This window comes from Peromyscus eremicus, chromosome 19, assembly GCF_949786415.1.
Source record: "Peromyscus eremicus chromosome 19, PerEre_H2_v1, whole genome shotgun sequence".
Classification (NCBI taxonomy): domain Eukaryota; kingdom Metazoa; phylum Chordata; class Mammalia; order Rodentia; family Cricetidae; genus Peromyscus; species Peromyscus eremicus.
In genome coordinates this window covers 46,919,431-46,945,709 of record NC_081435.1, presented here as the reverse complement: position 1 = coordinate 46,945,709, position 26,279 = coordinate 46,919,431, and the positions used below count along the sequence as shown (strand labels likewise).

The window sequence follows — 26,279 nt, the reverse complement described above, 5'->3', positions numbered from 1 at the left end:
TCTTGCTCCAAAAAGAGACCCTCTGTCTCCCTGTAGCTCACTCTGCAGGCTTCCTGTAGTGGATATTTCAGAACAGGCAAATGGTGCCTCTTCTTGCCAAGTATGAAAATGCAGACAGCCCTGTGAAGAACTCTCTCCCCAAAGGAAGTTTCACATATTTTTATTGGAAAAAAACAACAACAACAACTAGGAAACCATGTGAATCATGTACAATATTTTCTTACAAGAAAAAAAATTTAGGATGACTTTTGAACATTTCAGAGAGTTATAATTTTTATTTTTAAAAGGCAAAACACAATGAAACTATCAAAATATTATCTGAATCTCATTTCCTTTTTTTCTTATTCCTAGGGAAAAGGAGAAAAAATATTTACTACCTTTGCTCATATGATTTGTGAGCTCAAGTACTATACTCTTTAATAAATCTTCTAAGGGGAGGAAGGATGTAGGTGGATCAGTTTTCTTCATTGGAAGTGTTTTTAAAAAGCTACGCTCTAATGCCATGTTAAGACAATACAGGTTTTATAGGATGCTGCCAAATCTGTCACAGCTTCTCCACGCCCACACCAACAGTGCAACGGTGATTCAGTGTACATCATTACAGTGCTTTGTGGTCACAATACTTGTGTTCAAGTGCACGTTCACAAACATGATCAAAGTCTCTGTCTTGACTTTCCCACTCTTAATATAAAAGTATCATTACAGTAGAAGGTATCCTATACTTGCCTCTAAATCTGAATCAAATTCATAATACATTCTCTTAAACTTGTTCAAGACCGTGAGGTTTGTTCTGTTTACACATCTCCTGCAGATTACAGAAAATGGGCAGGTTCTGCAGCAGGACACAAGAATATAGGTCATTTTTCTGCATGTATAGCTAAGCTATCATGCCAAGGTAGTGTACACACTGGATAACTTAATGGTATTGGTGGAGAGAAAATAGCACCTTACAGACAGCCCTAAATGAAAAAAAAAATGATCATTTGTCTTTTATAAGTTTACTAGACCCAAGTTATTCAATTCACATAAAATTATTTATGAAGCCTTACAGTAAAAAATCAAGATGTTTGAATAACCAAAACAAGCACCACATTATATGTCTGGCAGGCAAATAAATTAATTTGATTAAATTATATGTAATCTGATAATATTTGGTCTGAAAAACATGCTAGTGTGTGTGTATTTATAAATAATGTAAGAGCAAAAAGCTATGAGCCAGTCAGCCAGCCTGCCAGAGGTCAGCTCTTCTGCTGCAGCTTTTGGGCATAGAAGTCCCTGCAGGTCTCACAGCAGCGCTGGTACCACCGCATGTCCTGGCACAGATTCTTCTCCCGTATCACTCGGCAGTACACTGGCCACTGGTCTCCCAGGCACTTGAAGGTCAGGGCAGCTGGGAAACAGAACATGATGAATTCACTCTGTGAAGGCTCCTATGTACCATCAGTAGGAACAACTTCTACTCATTTTCATGGAGTTAATTTGCCTCATTTTCTTACCTGTTCATTTTACCTGACAGGAGGTAAAAGACAAAGACCTGTACGCCTTGTAAGACAGCAAGGTGAATAAATGACACTCTTAGCTGGGGACAGTTGAAGATTGCTGAGAACAGATTGCTCACCGTCAATATGCAGGAGAAGCTTCTAAGTTTCAGTTGCATCTATTAATCATCCGTGTTAGTTGCTTTTTTCCTGTTGCTGTGATGAAATACTCCAACAAAAGCATTGTGGGCCCAAGGCCAAGAAGCAGAGAGGGATAGATGCTCAGCTCAGCTCAGCTCACTTTTTTCTTTTCATATAGTCCAAGATTCCAGCCTAGGGACTGGTGCTATCCACAGTGGATGAGTCTTTCCACCTCAATTAGGGTAGCCAAAATAAGTTCCAGCATGGATGCCAAGAGGCTGGTCTCTCATGTGAGTCTAGATCTCAACAAGCTGACTGCTGAGATCAACCAGAATATCTATTGTAGATCTATGTATCGTTTATGTTTTAAAGACCTATTTATTTTGTATTATACATATGAATATTTTGTCTGCAAATATGGATGTCTACCATGAGCTGCTGCCTGAGCTGGTCAGAAGAGGGCATCAGATCCCCTGTAACTGCAGTTACAGATGGTTGTGAGCCACCATGTGGGTACTAGGAACCAAAGCTGGGGCCCCTGCAAGATCTAGAACTCCTAACCATGGATCTATCTCTCCAAGCCCTGAATGCATTATTTTAGATGGGGTCTTGGTATGTAAATTTTGAGTGTTGAGAGTATAACTGTCTGCAGCCATGTTTAGCTCAACATTGCAATTTTATAGATTTCAGTTAAGTTTTTTTTCCATAGATTTTAGTAGTTAGAATTAAAATGAAAAAAGCATTTTTTCTTCCCCTCTGTATATATATATATACATATATATACATATATATATATATATATATATATATGTATATATATACAAGTAATTGTTTCTTTGAAGCAGTATCACTGTGTAACTCATATTGTTCTGGAATTCACTCGGTATGTAACCCAAGATGGCCTTAGATTGTTGAGCATTTTGCCTCCTGGTCCTCCCAAGTTCTGAGAAGAGAGCTATGTACCACCCCACCTGACTTAATATAGTTATCACTATGGGATTGAGTATTAATAACTATTCCTATGATTGAAACTACAAAGAAACAGCAAAATGAAAATGTGCCCATGTTTACTGTACATTACACTTTCCCATATAGCAAGAAAGGAAAGCAGACTATGTGAAGAATGAATCTTCCTGGTTTTTACAGGTGACTGAGATCTACAGTGGTTTATCACCAGGGTTAGGATTGAAGATGTAATCTAGACAATTCAGGTTGTCCAAGTGAAGTGTGTTCCAGCATCCATTATGAAATTCATTTTGCAACAGGTTTTTGTATGCATGTGTGCTCAAATTCAGTACATTAGTTTACTTTATAAAACTTAAAGTTCTCAACAATGGTGTGTTGTGTTTTAAGGTACACATTCATTATGGTTAGAATGAGAAATATCCTCCATCAACTCACTTATTTGAAAGATTTGGTCTCTAGTGGATGGTGCTGTGTGGGAAGGTTCCAGAACATGTAAGCTGTGGAGCCTTGGTGAAGGAAGTAAGGCACTGGGAACAGGCTTTGAGATTTTACACTTTGGCCTCACTTTCCCTCTCTGCTCTCTGTGTGTCCATAAAGTGTGGTTGACTGGACTTATGGTCTGCTGCCATGCCGTCCCTCAGGCTCGATGGACAGAGATGTAAATATCTTCTTTCTTCCCTAACTTGCTTTTGGTTATTTTATTACAGCAACAGAAGAGCAACCAGTACATTTGTCAGAGACTAATAAGTAGAAAAAAATATATTTTTAACAAAACCCTCCCTTTATTCTATGATTTTCTCCTAAATTATACTTCACAGGCTCCCTGTGATTGTTAGAGAAGGGGTCATGATTTATTGAAAGCATGTATTTGAGGCGTCTGCTCTAGGGCTATTTAACTTTTGTTTTGATTAATCTTATTCTATTTAAACTAATTATTTCTGAGAAACATTATTGGGCTCAAAAAGAATTGTTGCATTTCCGTGAATAAACAAACTTATCTATTTCATTGAATTTTGTGTTGACAGTATAAAAGTACATAAGACAAATTACTCCCTTTTATTTGGCAGTTATTCAAATAGTCCCATGATTTAAATTGTTCTCCTGGAAGTTATACACACAGGTGAAAAAATTAATCCACTGGTTTCCAAGTAGAAGTGCTGTTAAAAGCCCTAATTGCCACAGATATAAAAGATAATTCAGCCATTAAGATTTTCTACACAAATACAGGCTACCTGCATTTAAAAGGCACATCCTTTTTGATGATAAATTAGATGATATAACAAGAATTGAGACTAACTACAAAAATATTTCATAATATAAAAATACAAATAACACAATATTGCCAGTAACCAATATTGTATGTTCTTTCTCATATGTGGTTCCTAGTTTCTAATTGTCATATATATATGTGTGTGTGTGTGTGTGTGTGTATGTGTGTGTGTGTGTGTGTATTTCTATGTTAGTGGTTAGTGGGTAGAGGCCAGGAAAGTAGCCCATCAAATGAGAACAAGAGAGGCTTTAAGTGGGCAGGATGGGGAGGGTAATAGAGCACATGTGATATGAAGGTGAAAAGGGCAATCCTGGAGCTGGAGGGTACAGTGGGTACCAGTGGCCATGGGGATGAGGGTACAGTGGGTACCAGTGGCCGTGGGCATGGAGAGTACAGTGGGTCCTGGTGATTGTGGGGATAGGGGTACAGTGGGTGTTGGTGACCTGGAGATGGAGAAGAGAAGGTAGGTCAACCGAGCTAAGTATGAATGAAAATGCCAAGAAACCTGTTACTTCCTATATCAATTTAAGAGTAAATTTAAAAAACACAAAAAGAAATAAATATTGCCAGGGCTTATAAATTTATATTTTTATCCTCAAAGATAAGAAAAGTACTCCACATTTTGTTGTGTAGACTTAGATGTTTATTTTTACAGGGAACCATTTTTATACTCTCTATTCTAAGGAAAATTTGCATCCAGGATGAGGAGGCCATTGGCCAATGGAGGAATTGAAAGTTTATTCAAAACTTCCCCCTCCTATAGATATCTGCACAGTTGATACTTGGACTAGACTGAAGCTTAAATTCTTTTGCAACATTAAAAAGGTGACCTCAGGCTGTGTGGCATCATTATTTCCTAGACTTAGCTCTGAGTAAATACTTCATGGAAGGAAAGGAGTCTTCATGAAACGTTTAAAAACCCACCTCTGATCATTTGGACTAAACTGTATTTAAACAGACTCAATTTAGAGCCACGTTAACAGGTATGGTTTAATAATTCTCAAGCTTTAAGGAAATAGATGACCTAAAACTATTTCTGTGTTTCTGAAAGCCATGCACTCTGCGATCTGCTTACCCAGTCTAGGTGACGTTATTGTGTTTACATTTATCTTCTCGTTACAGGGCTGAAGGTGGCAGGGCCTGTATGCTGCAGGTTTCTCTGAAGAAAAGCATTCACTTCCATGTCTCCCTGTGACCTTATGCATACACTGGATAACACGAGACTGCATGCCTTTGCCACAGGTAATGGAACACTAGGGAAGAAAATGTGTACAGATTATTTTGCTGTTTTCTTTGTCTGAATTTCAAGCCACCATATCTATATCTATCTATCTATATGATTGAGAAAACATAGTTATCTTAAATACAAAAATTATATGTAAGGGGAATATATTGTGCTGATCCAAGGATTATCTCTTTGCCCTGTCATTTTCTATGCAATGAGCTATTCATGACCCATGTATGTAGATGCCATACATAGATACACACTTGGCAGCAGAGACTCAGTGAGCTTAAAAAAAAAACAACAGAAATTAGGAGGTAATAGTGGGGTAGGGTAGTTGAAAGGGAGGGCATGGGGGGTAGACTTCAAATAAATTAGTTATGGAAATTAAACATAAATAAAGCAATAAATTTAAATATAATAAAATTTAGGCCTCCATATTGTCCCAACTACCTATGTTTAATTTGTGTAATATTAATGATTTAAAGCATAGACGCCCATATGTAGGGGCACTAAGAATAACGTAGAGAGATTTTTCTGATATATGCACACGTTTTTGATTATTTATTATCTATTTTCTTGTGTGCATGTGTGTTTAAGCCAGAGGAGGACCTCAGATGTTGTGCTCAGAAACACCATCCGGTTCCTCTGAGAGAAGATCTCTCATTGGCTGGAGTTGGTTGAGCCTTTTGTCTGCCCCACCCAGCACTGAGATGATGGGTGCTGGGCACTAGAGCGCTAACCACATCCTCCTGTTTGTAACACAAGCACGTTACAGACTCTGCTTTCTCCTTAACCTCCAGGAAAAATACTTCTTTAAAAAAGACAATAAAAACTTAAAACATCTATAGGGTAAGAATACGTGGAAAGGTATTCTGATTTATATTCCTAATATTTCTGTAGAGTTTCAAGACAATGAGGCTCTTTGAGAAAACTAAGAGGTGAGAACATCTTTACCGTGGAAAGGTTCCATGTGATGAGACAGAGGATGTCCCCAATGGTCCTCAATCATTTCCCAAAAAGCCTCGAAATCTATCACTGACCACTCCTAACCCTTCCAATTTACAAGACTATAAAAGACGCATGTGAAACTTAGCAGCACATCTTTTTCTTTTTTCAGAATTATTAACAAAATCAAATCTTTTTTTCAGAAATATTAACAAAAACCAAAAATAACTAAAGACATATGACAACATAGAATTAACTGATAATGGCTGAATGGTTGTTTCAGGAATACTGGAATAAAAAAAAAACTTTAGTTACAGTTCTTATGAAAATCAATTTTGTAATGATTTGAGCACAACTTGAGAAACAACCTAGTACCCAAGGAATAATGTCAATTCCGTAATTTATTTAAGTAAGCAGTATTATGTCTTCTATTGAAACTAATAAAATAAACTTTATTAAATTAAGTGTTTAATGCTTCTAGAATTTAATTCCCACTAGAAAACTTCAATAATAAAACAAAAAGCCTAGCAGTAATAATTATTTTCTTCATAAAATACAATTTGGTAAAAGTTTTATCACTCATGTGTGAAAAGAGTGAATATTTGAAGGGAGACAGCTGGGAGCCCAGGAAGTCTTCTACACTTTTTTTTTTACTTCTTACAGAAGACAAAACTAAATAATTGGTATTTTCTCAAATGACATCACTATGATTAGAAACAGACAGGCATTAAAAAAGAAAGCCAAAATAATTTTGGCGTTGGAATTAACAGACTTTGATTTTAATATAGCCTCTAGCAACTAATGTATCTGGGACTTATTTCCCTATTGTGTTAAGCAAGGTATTACAGTTGATCCCAGCAATAGTTTAAGTTCTAATCTACCATGGAAGTAAAACTTCTACACAATTTATGATTAATGTTACTGTTCTTCGGCAGTTTTCAAGTGTAAGTTAAACACTTGTTTCATTAACTAATGATTTGCTGGGAAAACTGAAACATCATGGCAAAAGTTGTGTGCAACAGTCTTAAAAATGGTTCTTCGCTTGAGTGTCTCAGAATGCCCCATCAATTATTGGAGTTTTAAAAACATTCATTGATTACCCATTATATTCTGGATCCTATACCAAAAATAAAACGAATGGAATAGTTATACTGCAGATCTGGGATTGTATTTAATGCCCTTTACTAACAAAGCACAGTAACTAATGCATGGAATTAAAAACAGATTACTAAATACAGTGGGAGCCAGGCAGTTTCATCCACTTTATGCCAGTTGTTTAATATTTAAATAATAAATTATTCTACAAAGACACAGTTTCCTTTGAGACAAAAGAAATTGGCATCACCCCTTCTGAAAGCCTTGTACCATGCAGTCCCAACACTAGCCAACATAGCTACAGCATGTCTTGTACGTCAAGGCACTGGTGTTTAGAGATTGTATGGGACATTTCTTGTGATACCCACAAGCACTATTATTGTCATTCCCAATCAGAGAGAAACAGAGGCCTGAGTAAGTTAAATAAGTTTTCCAGCTCAGAAGTGCTAGAAATGGAGCATGAACTTAAGGATATGGATTAGACTTGGAGAGCTAAACATTGCTGGATCCTAGCTGTTTCCTACTGCTCTTCCCAGGTGAAACAGTTAGAAACCTTTCCCTATTCCCCATGATGCTGAATTATTATTATTGTTGTTGTTGCTGTTATTATTGTTTTACCTTTTATAGTGGTTAGTTTTTGACAGCTTGCTGTAAACTTCAGTCAACCAGAGAGAACCTCAACTAAAAAATTGCCTCCAACAGATGGGCCTGTGGGTATATCTAGAAGGCATTTTCCTGATTAATGATTGATATAGGAAGGCCCAGCCCATTATGGACAGTGCCACGGCAGGTGGTCCTGGGTTGTATAAAAAAGAAGACTGACAAAATCTGGAAACAACCTAGATGTCCCTCAGCCAAGGAATGAATGGATAAAAAAAATGTGGTATATTAATACAATGGAGTATAACTCAGCTGTTAAAAACAATGACATCCTGAAATTTGTAGGCAAATGGAAGGAACTAGAAAAAAAAAATCGTCCTGAGTGAAGTAATCTGGACCCAGAAAGACAAACAAGGTTTGTACTCACTCATAAATGGATATTAGCTGTAAAGTAAAGGATAACTATGCTACAATTCACAGACCAGGAGAGACTAGGTAACAAGGAGGGTTCATGGGGGGATGTTCGGGTCTCCCTGGGAAGGGGAAATGGAAAAGATTTTGAGTGGACTGAGGGTGGGTTGGGATGAGAACATGAGTGGTCATGGAGAGAGTACTGAAAGAGACTACTGGAAAAGTTGGGGCGGGGAAATTTCAGGGTCAGGGAAGAAAGCTGGTGCAAGGGAAACTCCTAGGAATCTACAAGGATGACCCCAGCTAAGACTCCTAGCAATAGCGGATACATATCCTGAACTGGACATCTCCTGTGACCAGGTAAGACTTCAAGTAGAGAGAGTTGGAAGGAAACCCAGTCACATAACCTTTGATCTACAGCCTGTCTTGCCTATGGGATGTGCTGGAGGTAAAGGTGGCCTAGAGATTGAGGGAGGGGCCAACCAATGACCAGACAAGCCTAAAACCCATGCCAGAAGAGTAAGTCCATCCCTGACACTGCCTGGAACACCAGGACTCATAAGCTGGGTGACCCAGAGACCTAGAATGGAACCAAACATGACAAGAGGGGAAAAATTATCAATGTAGTGATGCTTAACAATATTCTCCTATACACATAGATTGATGCCTATGTCCAATTGTTATCAGAGAGGTGCCATCCAGTAAGTGATGGAAACAGATGCAGACTCATAGCCAAACATTAAGCAGAGTTCAGAGAATCTTGCAGAAGAAGGGGAGAAAGGATTGTAGGAGCCATAGGGGTCAAGGACATCACAAGAAAATGCACAGAATCAACTAACCTGTGCTCATAGGGGCTCACAGAAACTGAATGAACAGCCAGGGAGCCTTCATGGGACTGACCCAGGCACTTTACATATATATTACAGTTGTGTAGCTTGGTCCTGTTGTGGGACTCCTAACCGTGGGAACAAGGGCTATCTATGACTCTTTTACTTGGCTTCAGGACTCTACTCCTCATCCTGGGTCGCCTTGCCCAGCCTTAATACATGGGAAGGTACTTAGTCTTACTGTAACTTGATATGCCATGTTTTGTTGCTACCCAAGGGAGACCTGCCCTTTCCTAAACAGAAATGAAGGAGTGGATTAGGGGCTGGGAACAAGGGGATGAGGATGGGAAGAGGCTGGGAAAAGATAAGGGATGGGAAACTACAGCCAGGATATAAAATAATTTAATAATAATAATAATAATAATAATAATAATAAATAATAAAAAGAAAAGCAGGCTGAGCAAGCCATGGAGAGTAAGCCAGTAAGCAGTGTTTCTCCATGGTCTCTGCTTCAGTTCTTACCTCCAGATTCACCTTGAGTTCTTGCCATGGCTTCCCCACAATAATGTACCATGATCAAGATTTATAAGCCAGAGAAAACCTTTCCTCCCCAAGTTGCCTTTGTACAGAGTGTTTTATCACAACAAGAGAACGCAAACTAGAACATCGTTCTGTCTTACTATTAAACACAGAAACGATATCTTTGTCAAAATTCAGATTATGTAGCATGAGGCACAATCCTTGACGATGATTCATTGGCACAATTTGCCTTCAGATACAGAAACTACACAATTTGTTACCCATCAGGACACAAGGAAGAAGATAATGTTTATAATTATTCTAAGAATATAGAAATGCAGTTGGACAGTCTTGAGTAAATGAAGACATACAGTTACCCTATCTATAGACAATATGAAGGAAATTATTTATTAGACGGCAACACAAATGGGTTCATAAACACCTGGTGTGTTCTAGGCATTATCTAATATGGTTTAAATAGATGCACAATTAATTTCCTCAAAGTGCCAATAACTTTATAACCATAAAGCTTATTTCATTAATTTACTCTCTCTCTCTCTCTCTCATATATATATATATATATATATATATATATATATATATATATATATGCTCAAAATGTGTCAATGTACTTTCTTGGATACTCAGGTGTAGAAGGACACAGGAGAGAAAAGGTCATTTCACCCTTAGGGGCTTGTATTTATATGGCCAGTTAAGGTAAGCAAGAAACTTGTCAAATACATTGTGTTTACAGACATAAACAGGTTCTGTGGAGAAAGTAAAGGCCCTGCAAGAGGATGGAGGAATTCGGAGTAGTAGGTTTTGCCACTCAAGTGAGATGTGGAAAGAGTCCTGGAGAAAGCCTTTCCCCAATGACAGTTCAGCCATGACCACCAGCCTGTGGAACTCAGACATTTGTTGCTTTCCACTATATGCACTCTATATACCTGTCTGATTGTCTTTGCTATTTGTATTATTTAGTTTTCATATATTCACAAGTTATGATACGTTAAGTTGTTCATTAAGAAGTATGGTGGTATAGGGTGGGGTGCTTCTCCACACTGTAAGTAAATTTAAAAATTTACCTCTCTCTTACCTCCATTTTTATTTATAACTAATTCTAAGCTTGATTTTCACATGTGTCAAGAAAATATCAAATATACTTGAAACATGGCAACTCATTTGACTTCTAGCAAAGCAAAACTGTGAAAATAACAAATCCAGCACACTAAAAAAATAACAAGGAAATCCAAGCCATACCAGACACCTTGCCATTGAGATTGCCTTGGCAAGGAAATCGTGCTAGACTATTTCTAAAATAGAGCCTTGAATTGTGTATTGTGAAAAGCTGTTCCCAAAACTTTAATATTGCCCCAAAGGACCTTTGCAACAAAATACCTCATGATTCAATCCTTCTTGTTCATTCTGCACAAGAAACACAATCATGTTATCCTAGCTTCACTGTGGTAACCTTTACAGCAAATGCAAGAAGTTAAGTTTAAAGAGAAAAGAATTTCTAAAAATGCCTTTGGACATTTGCTTTTTGACAAAGATAACAAAGCATATAGAAAAATCAATGTTAGGAATCCCTTCTCTTCATACAGAAGGAGCTCCAACAACTTGATACAAACTTTATTTTAACTAATATTCATCACGACTGGTTACATAAGAAAATGATCTCCATGCCTTGATACAATTGAGCAATGTTTAGAAAATGTCACTTTAGATTTTCCTAAGAGAATACATATTTTCTTATCTTGAGATATCAGTGGCAATTACTAACACTAAAGTAAATTACATTCACACCTCAGCTTGCTTACCAAAAGTTTAACATAAGAGAAATTTGCTCAATACTTTAATTACCTTGGAGTATGAAAATGATTAGTTTGTTAAATAAGGCCCACAGAAAGAAATACTGGTGAATCAACCTGGTATCCACAATAATTGATCTTCTTTTAAAATAAGATGTCTATCATGCCAGGTAGGTCATTATCGTAGCTTGCAGGGGTCACGGCTGAGCGAGACTCGTAGCATGCATAACACCGTCCTGCACTATGAAAACTAGAAAGTAGGAATGAGCTTTCACGTTAGTCCCAGCTTGTTATCTTTATGCTCTAGTAGAGAAGTGTGTGTTGTTTTCAGCAATTGGGGCTTACCCTCCAATTCTTGAGGTTACCAAGAACATCAGCAAGAGCTCATAACACTTGGGGGTCTATGGGACTTCATAGCCGCCAACGATTCCAATAGATGTAACTCATTCCTGACACTGGTTCTTTGTTGGACTGTTGTGCCTATTGGGGCATTATTGTCTCATTATAGGGTAACTCCATTTAAACTCTTTTTAATGTGGCTATGTGGTTATAGTTTAGGAAGCTTCTGCAGTAGTAGTTTGTCATGTTTTTATCAGGTCTATAGAGTTGCTTATCACTCCCTGTATTCTCTTCTCTACCCTACCCTATGCCACAACCCATTTAACCCTTTCTGTTCCATTACTCCCATCCCCCTTTGTAGCACTGTGTTCTATCTTCTCATTCGTGGAAGTTTCCACTCCCCATGGCTTCTTACTAATTTCTATGCCCATTAGTACAATAGTGGCATGAATATCATGGGAATAATAAACCATTTTCTGATTGTTTTTAAGGTTCTCTCCCCAGATGGAATCCATATGTAGGACAGTTTTTAGGACCAAGAACCTGTGCTGCACAGGTCCTTGGCCCTAGGGGAGAATCTTTTACTATTGTTCTGCTAATAAGACATAGTAGTAAACAGATTCCAAATGACTTTCATTACATCCATAATTAGTGCATCTCTCAAAAGTCATCAGAGAAGCTTCTTTTGGCAGCAGATGGTGATTAACACAAACCCAAATAAGGTACAGAACATAAGCGATTGTAGCATGCTCAGCCATCAAAGGGCATCTATGTCACATTACCTCAAGACTCAGGGATCATTTTGGAAGAGGTGACAGAAAGACTCTAAGAGCCAGAGGTGGTGGATGACTGTAAGGAAACAGTGTTTTCCAGACACACCAGGCCAGTTGCACACATGAATTCACATGGCGCATATAAGCTCAAGCCAGACAGAAATCACAGTGTGGAAAAGAAAGGAAAGGTGGGCAGGAAGAAGTCACACCTATACCCAAGGAATTATTGGCTATTGATAGCTTCTAGGAGATGGAGGGTTACTGTTTTTTAAGGGTGTGGCCCTGACAGGTTTAACACATTCCAGTGGATGGCCACACTCCCAAGAGTAGATAGGCAGCCCTAGTTAGATTCAAGGTGTCTTTAAGAATATGAAACAGTACAGAAAATTGAGTTGGTATAGAACAAGGGTTAAATCAAGGAAGAGACGGGGAAAAGATGGATATAACCAAAATACATTGCATGAACTTTCAAAAACTTAATAAAAATTTTAAAGTGTACATTATCAAACCTTACAGCTTTTCTCTTATCTTAAACCTTGGTGTGTTCAAAATGTGGGCCATATGTGTCCCAGGATAGACATGAATGTGGCCTACACTTTTGTAGATGACAACCTCAAGTTGCAGTAAGGTTGGATACTCCCGTGGCTTACATCCTTTCTGCCATTCTTGCAACAGGTAGTAAGAGCTGACTGGGTCCTATAATGCTTCCACTATAAAAATTTCTCAATGCTTCTAGGAGAGACTATAAAAGGAAGAAGGGGGAAAAGTCTTTGAATTAAAGAACGTGAGATCAGCTGTCTGATTCCTGGAACAAAATAACTCAATATATATATAATACACATATATTAGTGTCAGAATGAAATATTTCCAGAACTAGAAATTGTATTTTACCTTAATTATAGTACTTTCAAAAAATACATTGAAATAGTGACTAAATCTACTTATCAATCAATTATTGTTACAGAAATATTTTACATTTGTTAATGCAGTTACAATTTGAAGAACCTTGTTATTTTTAACATGGGAATAACATAAGACTTCTATATCCAACTTAAAGGTAGTGAGATGCTTGAAGAAAAGATACTGAGATTCTAAACTATTGGCTAAATGTTAATAATTGTTTTCCCTTTTGGATTTAGTACAGCCATAAGGTGACATTTGGGTGCTAAGCTTGTTATCTCTCATTCTGAATACTTAGATTACTTATTTGGACCAAAAGGGAGATTTTAGTGTATAACAATGTATGGATTTAGATTATATAATCAATAATTTGTCATTGAACTTATGAAAGCATTGATTTGCATAAGTTACAAGTAGTTCTTAGGGAATACAAAATTCTTCTAGCTGTAAACGCTGGACAATGCCACCATAAAGATTTTACCAGAGAGGCACAAGACTGAATAGTAAAATTATCTCTAATGGGTTTTTATTTAAACTTTGTTAGAGTAAAAAACCTAATGTAAGTTTGATTTATTTTTAAATTTCTTGAAAACAAAAAGTAATCATTCAGTATTTAAGTGTTAAAAATAATACTTCTCACAGTTGGCCTGCATAGCAATTACCCAGGATTCCTTACTTCTAGAGAGTGCCAAAGATATATATTTTGGACAGAATTTGTATTCTCTAAGCCAAACACTAAGGAGAGCTCTGTAACATTTTACTCATTTCCAGCTGGCTGCTAGAAGAAATAGGAATTCCTAAATTAAGGGAAAATTGTCCCTGGCAGGACTTGAAATTTTTTCAACTACCAATATAATGGACAGTCTTAGAAAACATGATCTAATCTGTAATGGTAAGTGCCAATCTGTAACAAGGTTGGCAGCACTGATTGGGGGATTTGTCTTTGGGAATAAATGAGATATTCGAAAGTGGCTTAACAAGAGTGGAGTAGCAGTCACAGCCGAGAAGGGACCTCAAGGCGAAGCTGAATGGTGGCTTCCCCTGGAAATGATTGGAGCAGCGCTCCTCATGGGCTATGGACATGCTTGGCAGTTCCCACTCAACTTTCTAATGAAGTGAGTGGGAAACATGCATACTGAGGACAAAAGCTGAGCTTGTTTCTAAAGAAGAGCTGTTTAGTTTGGTCAGTGTTTTTTTTTTTTATGTCTTTTTAAAATAGCTTTTCTGCTTTATTTAACACATGGGTGTTTGGAATTGATTCATTCTTAGATGTCAGACATTTGAGAGTGTTGCTTTCTTCTCTCCCTTTCCTTTCTTCTTCCCTCCCTCTATCCCTTCCTTTTTTTCTTTCTTTCTTCTGTCTAAAGGTGTCAGTATTCCGTTATGTTTAATGACATGTTTGCACATGGTTAAAATAAGTCCAAAAAATGTATGTGGCAAGATCAGACAGACCGCTTATGAATGATTAAGAGATCTGATTACGTTGTGCAGAGCTGTGAGTCCATAACTAACAGCAAGTGTACACTGATCAATACAGAAGCGGAAGGAGAGAAAGTCAGATTCCAACAAAGCAACCCACAAACGTGAGTTTCAGCTCCCTTCATCAGTCTGGCAGCTCTCGGCCCAGAATGAGAGGGTCTCACAGAGGCTAAAAGACACGAGACTTGCATCCAGATGGTTCTGTTGTATCATCATCCTACACACAGCACTTTTACAACCTCTGTGATCAAACGTTACTTTAAATGGAAATTCTTTCCAGGTCCCATTCGACAGTTCTGTCAAATGGAGACCAGATTCTTTTCTGGCCATGTAAGAGAGAGGAATGAAGTATCTGAATTTTAAAATTAATTCTACACCGTTTTAATAGGTAAAGCTTTTATTGCAAACAGCACAGGCGTCGGCATACAGTAGCTCTCTGTAACTTACGCCACCTTGACAGAAGCCGCGTATTTGCTAAGTCTCAGATGAGAATCACCCTGTTCACCATGACTCTTCCAGGTTAGATAGCTGCTGTCTCACCTAGCAGTGAGGATCCCAGCTACACTGTGTCACAAGGAAGCCAAAGAAGTCAGCTATCTCCATAAAACTTTAAAGAGGCTGGTGAGATGGTTCAGTAGATAGGAGTGCTTGGACAGAATACATGAAGATCTGAATTGGAATGCCAGCACCCACATAAAAAGTCTGGCATGGCTCTGCTTGTCTGTAACCCTAGCATTGGATCCTAGAAGCATACACACATGCATTTCTCCACTCCTCCCCAACCCCAACACGTGCACACATGCTCAATGTTAGAGATATTTATTGTCTCAAATATCAAGATAGTTAAATAAGGATAGATTACTTTAAAACTGCATTTCAAAGTAGTATGAGCTACTTCATAGGACAAAGTGAAGGGATCAATACAGCAATTCAGTTACATAAAATTATATTGGTTTAATTTTCTTAAAATGATTTTTAATAATTACTTGTCTCTTTTCTAATAAATATGAAATACCCCCCAAACTCAGGAGACCCAGGCGGAAACGTTTCAAGTTTCATGTGCCTGAAGGCTACACAGTGATTTCTAGTCTAGCCTGGGCTGTATCGTGTGATCTCGCATCAAAATAGATAAAACAAATCACATGCATAATGTGTGTATGTATGTATATATGCCTACATACCTATAAACATACACACAATGTGAAATATAGTTGTAGAATTTAAGCCAGAAAAAATAACATTCCAAAGAAATATCATTGTGAAGTATTTGTTTACCTAAGGAGCAATGGGCTTGATGTATATTCAGTCAACATTTCTTACATATTCTGCAACGGTCTGTTTGCTGAGATAGTTGTGAGGAGGGGCAAGGAGTTCAGATATTCTGAAGAAAACAACTGTAATGTACAACAATAATTGACAGAACAATATTGCAGACAAGTAATGAGGATTTCTGAAGCTTCTCTTATTGTGGGCACCCTTAAGCTGGTCCTTGAAGACTTGGATAGTTGGAAGAAATACAAAGACCATACAGAGAAACTGAGATTACAAAAGAAGAAAATTGCTCAAACCCAGATTTGTGGAAACACTTCGGTTGATGACAATGAGGATGAGCAGACAGTTCTGAATAGGTCACTTAGGTCAGAATACAAGAAGTGTTAAATGGCGGAGGACTTGGGAGTGGACAGTGGTCTGGGGACTGAGTTAGCAGGTATTTCCTGCCTTCCTTCTCAGCACTAACATCTGCTGCTATGGGAAAGTGTCAGCGGCAGCCTGCAGTCCCACACATTTTGTATATTCAGATGGGAAGACCTTGTCTTATTTTCTCAAACTCATAGTACACCCCAACTTCCCTTTTATTAAGTAATGTCAACATCATCCATTGCCTGTTTGGAGTAGATGTGCCATGTGGACGAAATGTGTCACTAGGGGTAGACTTTTGGAATATGAAAAATGGTATAATAAAGTCCTGCATATATCAACTGCTGTCCAACTGGATAAACATAGATCAGCATGATAGTGGATAAATATCCTATTTGTCTGTCTGGTTATACCCATCTCTTCTCAGCACTAGAGAGTTAAATCCCAAGTCTTGTACATGCTAGTAAAAGATCTACTGCAAATTAACCATTTTATCCTTAAGTTACTTTTCCTAAGTGTTTTATCACAGCAACAGAGAAACAAACTAACACAGAAATTTGTACCAGTAACATAGTGTATTGCTGTGATGAACCTGTCCATATTTTTCTTTTCATGAGGTGGGGGTGGGAGAGGACCATGGAAGGAGTTTCGGCTAGAGGCAGCTACTTGAGTGCTCAGAGCTTAATGAGATGTTTTGGGAGTTGGAAAAATAAAAATGTTGAGAGAGGTACAGAAATGGAGGTTTGGCCCGCGAAGTTTCAGAGACAAACAGAGACACTATCAAGGCCTTTTGTGTGATACTTTTGATTAAGAGTCTGTGTGCATGAAAACTTGGCTTTACTGAGACAATCAATGCTGGCTAGCTAGGGCTAAAGAACAGCTGTGATGAATAGGAGACCAGCATCATAGAGGCCAAGTCTTCGGGGTTGCATTTCCTTAGGGTTAGCACACAGAAAGTGTGGTCCAGAGAAGGCCAAAGTTGCACCTCAAGCTGGTAAACAAACTTGTAATAAGTGTCTCCTATATCATCCTGGTTTGGGAAGTCCTAAAGCATTAATGGGGTCATGGAGAGCAGCTGAGGCTTGGCACTGTGAGAAGGGAGGAGTTATCTCTGGAAAAAGCACAGCCTCAGTTGTATTTAAGACTCTAGGATTGAAAGGGTCATGGGGAGCGGCTGAAGCTTTGCACTATGTGGCCGGGTTGGGATTTCTAAAAAGAGGCCAACATAGGCCGTTGGTGAAGGTGCAGCCACAGTTGTAGTAGAGACCTAGCACTGTTGGCGGTGCCAGGACTGTGGGGTGACAACCAAGAACAGCAGCAGGTGAAGCACAGAGCTGGCCTGAGCCTAGGAGGCGAGTTCTGTGTACTGTGTCTGCCAGAGCAGAAGAGGGTGAGCTGCAGTGGTAGAGTGCTTGCCTAGCAAGTGCAAAGCCCTGGGTTCGATCCTCAGCTCAAAAAAAAAAAAAAAAACCACACACACACACACACACACACACAAAAAAAAAACAACAAAAAAAAAGCAACAAAAACAACAAAAATAAAAAAAAAAGCCAAACAAACAAAAAACCTCAGGCCCCTCTTTGGCTGGAGAGATGGCCCAGAGGTTAAGAGCACTGACTACTCTTCCAGAGGTCCTGAGTTCAATTCCCAGCAACCACATGGTGGCTCACAACCAACTGTAATGAGATCTGGTGCCCACTTCTGGCTTGCAGTCACATACGCTGGATACATAATAGATAAATAAATCTTTAAAAAAAAATTAGAAGAGGGTGAGCTGCCAATATCCTTTAGAGGCCAGAAGAGCATGAATGACTCCAGATGTTAGGCACCGGACTACAAGATTTGGAGCTATACTTCATGACTTTGGTTTTGCTGAAGTGTGATTGATTTAATGTCTTAGTTCTTCCTTCTTGCAGTAAGAAAGTATATAACTTAGTTTAGATTTTATAGGAGATCACAGTGAAGAGACTGGACATTTTAAAGGCATTGAACTTTTTAGTAATGGAATTTTTAAAATAGTGTTATACCTTTAAAGAAAGTTATGCTATGCTTTATATTGTGATATGGGCATGAGATTGTGAGATAAACAAGAAAGGAAAGGTTGTAATTCAATGGTTATGTGTTTGTTTGCCATACTGATAAGGGGTCAATTGTATTAATTAGGTTTTATCAACTTGACAGAAAATAGAGTCATCTGGAGAGGGACCCCCAGTTGAGTAATTGCCTCTATCAAACTGGCCTGTTGGGCATCTAGGGGACATTTTATTGATTGATGATTCATGTAAGAGGGCCCATTCCATTGTGAGCAGTGTCACTCTTGGACAGGTGGTCATGAGTTCTAGAAGAAAGCAAGAAAACTGAGCAGTCCATGGAGAGCAAGTCAGTAAGCTGTGTTCCCTCATGGTCTGATTCAACTCTTGCTCCCAGGTTCCTGCCTGGAGTTCCTGTCTCGGTTTCTCTCCATGAAGTGTTATGTGCTGTGGGGTGAAATAAATCCCTCTTCCTCAAGATGCTTTTTGTCAGTGTTTTATCACTATGATGGGGAAGTAAACGAATACACCACTGTTCCTTTGTTCTAATACTTAGGTCTGAGTTATCTTAATTTAATAATGACTTAACCCAGTGAGTCTTTACAGTTATGGTAGGTGATTACACAAAGCGCAATCTTAGAAAGAGCTGTTACTCTTTAACTGATTAGATTGAACATTCTACTTTTGAGCTTCCTTTTAATTTGATTCATCAGTCACCCGTAAGTGTGAGCTGAACGAGGATGACAGCCAGAATACTGTTTCTGGAGAATGAACAAAAATTTAAAACACGATTTTGAGATTTGTAACAACTTAAAACTAGAAATTCATGGCAAGTAAAGATGACATCAAAATATGTAGAATTATCACCCCCTTTGATGCTATTTTACAACCAGAATGTGTTTAGATAGATGGATACATTTTATCTACCTTTTGTGGAGAATTAGCTTAGCTTTTCAGACTCTTTATCCCTGCAGTTTCTGTACTGTTCATTTGATGATGACTATTTGATGGTGGTTCCTTTTCCAGGGATAAGTTCAAATGACTCATTGTCCTCCTTGCTCTGTATCTACACAGAGATATTTTCAACTACACGTACAATTAACTCATTCAAAATGATTGACTGTGTATCATTTAGGATTACATCACCTCAAAAGATTCATAATAATATGTAGTTCAAATACTGATTTAAAATGCCACAATTTGATAAGCGGCCCAAACTATTCATTTTTCATCGTTTGATAATTTTCCATTACTAAGTAATCTTGGATTTAAGAGTATGAAATAAATCTAACGATAGAACAAAAATCACTAATGACACAAATCACTTGTTAATATTTCATGGAAGACTAAAAATCCATTAAATCTTCAGGAAAGAACAAAATTCTCTGTAACAGGTAAATAAAATGCTTTTATTTGTTCTTCTGCTGGCCTCCAGTAATGAAAACCAGAAGTCATAGAAGTCCAAATAAAGGCAGAGAAGCCAAATTTGGGGGAAAATATGTCATTTTATTATTCACTCATCTTAAGTGAGTGAATGCAGATTCATGTTGCCTCAAAAAATGTGGGTTCTAGTCCCTTCCCGTAAGAAAGATCTTCAGGCCACATCCTTATCAGACATAGTCAGAACGTGACTCATAACTGTATCAGCCGTTAACCTCAACCACACCAGGGCACAACACTGTGTCCTGGTTTTAACAGCTCTGTGAAATAAACATGGGCCATTTCCACGGCAGTGCACCCACCTAGAAATCAGTCTTTCTGTCTTTCCATTTGAAAGTCTGTTTGTTTGTTTGTTTTGGTGGTATTAGGGTTTGAATCTAGGACCTAGTGTATGCTAGGCAAGTGCTCTACTACTAAGCTCCATCACTGGCCGCGTGGGCCTGGTCCCCCTGCCCCTTAAGCTGAGAGTAACTATCCCATTGTTTACACAAAACCACCCCAAATATAAATGTTAGAAATCATATAAGCTAATACAAATGCAATGGACTAGTTTAAGGCATTAGCCATATTCTGCATCTGCCTTTGATTGGTATCAATTTCCTTAATGACTCCTAGGCAGCGGGAGAGCCTGAGGACTCACTCTCTCTTCTAACTAATTCAGTGTATACTGTGTCTTTCTTACCAGGAGAGGAGTGTTTGTGTGTTGCTAGACTTCGTGGATGGCAAATTCAATATTCCTGATCAAAGCCAAAGCAAGTTTTAATATTAAGTCCACTTAGGTGTATTGATAGTATAAAACTCTGGGTAGAAACTGAGTGAAGATGACAGATTAATTGCCCTCAGAGGAGCACAGACATCCAGCCACAACCGCATACATCTTGTTGCTATTTCTGGCGGAGAGACACAGCTGATAAGAATCAGAGATCTGTGTTCTGTCTGTCCCTGAACTCTTGAATCCCTGGAACACAGTAACTGCAGCATTGTTCCCCTCCTCTGTAATTGTTTGGGATGTTTTTCATTTTAACATGAAAGCCCTCTCTGAGAAGTGGACAAGGGGGTACAATCAGGAACAGTCACAAGGAGCCGCTGGTTTTCATTTGTACACATTGCTGTTTGAACTTGTGATGCTGAGACCTCAAGAAGGAAAAAAAATGTCTTTAAGGAAAAGAGAAAACATATTTTGATGTAAAGAGAGGGGGAGGGGGAGAGGGGAAGGGATAATGAGGTTGAGAATGAGAACAATTGAATGAAGAAAGAACAGGCTAACCAAAGCTAAGACTACACTTGCTGAAACCATCCTCTTCCCCAAGCACCCCAAAAGCTATGTTTCAGTTGTACCACAACATGACCCAATGAGACGTTATTCAATCTAACTATACTTGTGAATTTTATATATAATTATGGTAAAATCGAAAAACACTGTTTTTCAAACGTAGCATAAAATAATCAGTGTTCTTTCTACCACCCCAAGTTCATTTTTCTCTGTTGCAACGTACAAGGCCAGGGCACGGCAGGCACGTTTTACTAACCCCAAGTAACAATTCTTGTTACAGGGACAGGCAAAGCTGCGTATGTCTCTAACCCCAGCCCTAGGAGGGCAGAGACTAGTGGACCCTGGGGATAGTCAGCTGAAAAAGCGAGCAGTGTGTTCAGTGAGGGAGACTGTTTCAATAAAGGAGGTGGAAAGAGGAAGGAAAACATCTAGCATCGATTTCTGCATCTCTGCCCCAAATGTAAATTAAAAACCAAAAACCACCAAATGGCAAAATACCAACAGGCAACAATACCCTAACTTCGGCTAGCACTCCCGCTGCATTTTCTTCTGACCTGCACCTTCAAACACGTTCCTTCATTATATGAAAATATTTCTGTCCATTTCCCATTTGATGGCTTGATCCATATGCTCCTATGTCATGTACCCATCAGAACTGTCTCTTACATCTCTCAAATTCCACCCAAGGTGTTTTCCTCCTTCTTAGAATTATTGAAACAAATCCTGCACCTGATAGAAATTGATTCCGGGTAATCTGGAATTTGTTGATGCCTGAAAGTCATTCATGCTGAAATGTGAATCAGTAAAGAGCCTTATGGGTCAGGTTGAATGCTTGTTTATAAGGACATCTGAATCCTAAAGTGAAATATGAACGTTGAAAATAGTGGAACAACATTAAATTTCCTAAGAACTCAAATGCAGTATTTGTGTGCAAATGATTATTAGGGAATAAAGCCATAAATACACAGCTATGCAAACACACACACACACACACACACACACACACACACACACACACACCACAATACTTAGGTTTTCCACCCCTACATCCACACCCAAGCTACCCATCCACACACAGAAGAAAAGAGATTAGTCCTTAAATGTCCATGATTTCATGTAGGGCAACATTGAGAAAGTCAGAATTCACATACTTCATATACTGAAAGTATTTCTTCCAGAATGTTCTTTAGCTCATTTGGTGGAGAGCTACCATGCTTCCTAATGTTCTGCAGCAGATCTTTCTTTCCATTCATGAAAACCAAGAGAGGAGGCTTATATTTTACCTAGGCCACAGCATTGGATGCTCTGTGCTGAACACAATGTCACAGCTGCATGTGGGATTATTACATTTGGGAAAATGGTACAGTAGAGCTGTGTTCACCCTGATCTGATGAAAGTTTTATATTAAAACATGGAGCTCATTGATGTCCCATGAAGGGAATGTATTAGGTGTGTCCCATAGACTAATCATATATGAGGTTCCACATGCATCCTATATGCTCCACATACGAAAAATTTTAACAAACTTTACTGTTACCAGGAAATAAAATTGCCCTCTGCCTAAATGAATTCTGTCCATTTGAACTGACTTTAGCAATGTGATCCTGGTTCCACTCTTGACAAGCTGATGCCCCCTCTAGGATATACCTTGTCCTTACATGTTTTTCTACATCTCTATTAACGCCTGTGTTCCAATTTTGTTTTACCAAAGTGTCGGGGGGAGAGGTGAGGAATTCTGGTAATTTCCATTTCTACTGTGCACAGCCCAAAAATACTTGTCCCTTTGCTCTTCTACTGGTAACCCCTTTAATTGTAGTTTGAATTTACTCATTTATAAAATTTTATCTATCAAATAGACATTATTAAACACAGTCTGAGGAAGAAGTATGACCATAAATGTAGCAACAAAATAATGTTCACTATTTTTAGAGATCTTTTTGTTATGCTAACTACGATGTTACGATGTTACACATTTTCTCTGTTTTATCTCAATCATTAACATCATTCCTTAGAGGTCATAATCTCAGAGAAATGGACAGATGTTAAAGATGGGCATGGAACACTCTACCTCCTTGATATCCTGCCTCTACTCTCTACACTTCCTACACTCAACGCAAATCATTCTCACCTTAGACCAGTCACCTACTCGCCACACATAGCATTTTGAATAATCCTCACAGTCCTCCGCCTCCCTGGGTCTGGTGGAGAGTACACACTTCTTTCTCGGGTTAGTGCACCTCACGGTCCTATGCCGGACGCCTTTGCCACACTTGACTGAGCACTGGAAGATAATATTAAAGGTTTGAATAGAGTTGACACAGGCCATTGATTAAGGCACGTTTAAAATGGTTTCTATCATTTCTCTTATTTTTTTAAAAGGACAGTTAGTTTTTTGTTTAATAAAACAGGTCTATTTATCATTTTACATCATATACAGTATTATGAAATTATGTACACAGATAATTTTCCGTGTGTCTACGTGGGAGTGGGCTTTGCACGTGTATCATGTTAATGTGTTTGTAGGGCTCCATGCACTTACACACCTAAACTGGTTCAGAGAAGTCCCTGAATGTATGCGATAAGTGGCATATATAGTTATGGTAAGGTATGTGTAATGATAATGTGAGTTTGTCACTGTGGATTTGCATGGAACACACTTGTATGTGGCACACTATAAGCTTGCAAGACTGTGTGGTGTCATGAGTTCACCTTGGTCTAAACTTAAGCTTTATTACTTATGTAGAACTTTTGAGTGGATTATTTCCTCTATGTTATACTGCCCACACATATAAAATAGCAAACAATTAAGTTTCTTACATTTGTGTTTATATATAAACACTTAACCAAATAAGAAGTAAAAATCTCATGGCTCACACACATAAAATAATTGCTAAATGTTAGTTTCCTTTTCCTTTTTAGTATTCAGAGATATGCAAGGAGTCATATATACACTTAATGTGTGCTTCTCCAGCAGTACTCACAGTATATATGTGAGAAAAATCATAAGTTTAAATTGTACGTGAGTGGTTCTTTGGATTTCTATATTTTCAAAATTAGCTATTTTCCTTTTTATCAATTAGTAGTTTTACATATCAATTGTCACGCACACCTCTTTGGGACATGACACAAGAAGACTTTGTAGGAGCGAAGGGTCAGAGAAGGAAAAGGGAAAGAAATAGGCTATGTCCCATACCTCAGACCACACGCCTGCCTCCCACACTGTCATGCAGTCCTGGCCCTCACAGCGCTGGGCAGTGGCGGGCTTTGGCCCCATGCAGTCCCTCTCCAAGGCTCTAATCAGTGTTCCGTTGTTCAGTTGCTGGGTACAGGCCACTTGTCTGCTCTGTACTCCCTTTCCACACGTTCGTGAACAGGTGGTCCATTCGGTCATCATCCACCTAAAAGTCAAGCAAAGGTCATTGGAAATAAATTTAAAAATGTCTACTTCCCATATACGTGACACTTGCCATTCTGCTGTTCTACGTGTTAACCTGTCTGCTCAACACCTACTCACAGAATAACCGTCAATATAAAATGATTTGGAATTGTTCCTTTTCTTTGCATTGCAAATGTTCACAAAACCCACATGTGTTGGAACCACAGCTATCGCGGCCATTTACAGAAAGGCAAATTGAATCATACAGAGATTCAGTGAGTTAGGAGACTATCTCCCAGCTAGCAATGTATATGCTTTGGCCTAGCCACTGACTAGCTCTAAAGCAAACATAGACATATGAGTTTATTAACATGATCTCATTTCAGTTATCTTTGGGACTCTAATAATTTGTTTTCATTTTTACTGATTTAATCACTCAGTCAACACACACATACACATACACACATATTTTAGTTCCAAACAATAATCAAGGCAGTAATATGTGTCTATGTTACTGCTACTTCTAATGACTTGAGGTGTATCACAAGGGCATTAGCTTAACCATCGATTCTAATTTAGCTTTAGGAAGGAACCAGGTCCTATGTTAGGAACAGTCTCCCTTCCCACTGTACTGTATTTATTCATATCCTTGCAATGTGGAAGAGCCATATGTTGAAATGGAGTGAGGAGAATCCCAAGGCACTGTGACACAGCATAAAGCTACCTTGTAAGGGCCACAAAAATATAAGCATGGTGACAGACAGTCCATCTGATATTTGAGACAGCTTCATAGTGACTATAGAACAATATTGATGGCATGAATATGTGAGACCAAAGGATGGTTCACAGCCCAGGCACAAGGGAGTGGACAGAGTCAGATTTGATTCAACGACTCAGAAGGCATGAAATGTAAAACCATATGGATTCTTTTATATAGCTACTCAGGGCTGCCGAAATGACTCAGGAAGTAAAAGTGCCTGAAGCAAAACCTAACAATATGAGCTCAGTGGAAACCCACAAGACAGAAGGAAATAACCCAGCCCTACTAGTTTTCTTCTGACCTCTACATGAGTTCCTTGACACCTATCCCTCCAAATAGATAAATAAACAGATAAGAAAGAATATCCCACTTAACATTTGAGGTTGCAGTTGACTATGTATAGCTAAAAGTGCCCAGAACGGAGCCACCAGAAAGAGGGCTGGTGTAATAGATATAATACATATATTGACATATTTAAAATAATCTATCTTTAAACTACACATGCATCTTCATCTTCTACTTGTTCAGAAACCAAACCATGTGCTGAGTTTGCTCTGCAAATAGTTTAAGCTTTCACCTCAGGCCATTTCCTCAGGATCCTGATCAAGCTCTAGACAACCTCCTCTTAGGATGCTCATCCTGGCCACTCCCAGGCTGGGGCATTTCCATAGTTCTGCCACCTGGCTTGTGGAAACTTGTAGCCAAATTTCTAAATGGTCTTATTAAATAAAAAACAACATGAAGCCAGAAATTTGGGTTAAAGCCTTAGAGAGACCAGGGAAATACAGAAAGCCACCAGATAACCTCACCTCACCAACTCCACAGCTTCCAAGGAACACGACTTCCTGTCTACCCAGGCTTACATGCCTTGCTTTTTTGCCCTCTCATTGGCTCTTAGCTCAGCTACCTCACTTCCTCTTCCTACACAGCTCTGTCACTGTCTGTCTGTCTGTACAGACCTCCAAGTCTCTATGGTTGGTATT

The 26,279-nt window shown here is 38.6% G+C and overlaps 1 protein-coding gene across 1 annotated transcript in view; it reads right to left on the bottom strand.

Annotated features, from left to right (window-relative positions):
* Positions 1-255: 255 nt before the first annotated feature.
* Adamts19 (ADAM metallopeptidase with thrombospondin type 1 motif 19) overlaps positions 256-26,279 on the bottom strand; it is a 201,261-nt gene continuing 175,237 nt past the window's right edge. The window contains exons 20-23 of the mRNA XM_059246204.1: positions 24,354-24,558; positions 23,289-23,441; positions 4,931-5,108; positions 256-1,390 (exon numbers count right to left, since the gene is read on the bottom strand). Coding sequence (XP_059102187.1) covers positions 1,239-1,390; positions 4,931-5,108; positions 23,289-23,441; positions 24,354-24,558 — 688 coding nt within the window. The 3' untranslated portion in view covers positions 256-1,238. The remainder of the gene's footprint in view (positions 1,391-4,930; positions 5,109-23,288; positions 23,442-24,353; positions 24,559-26,279) is intronic.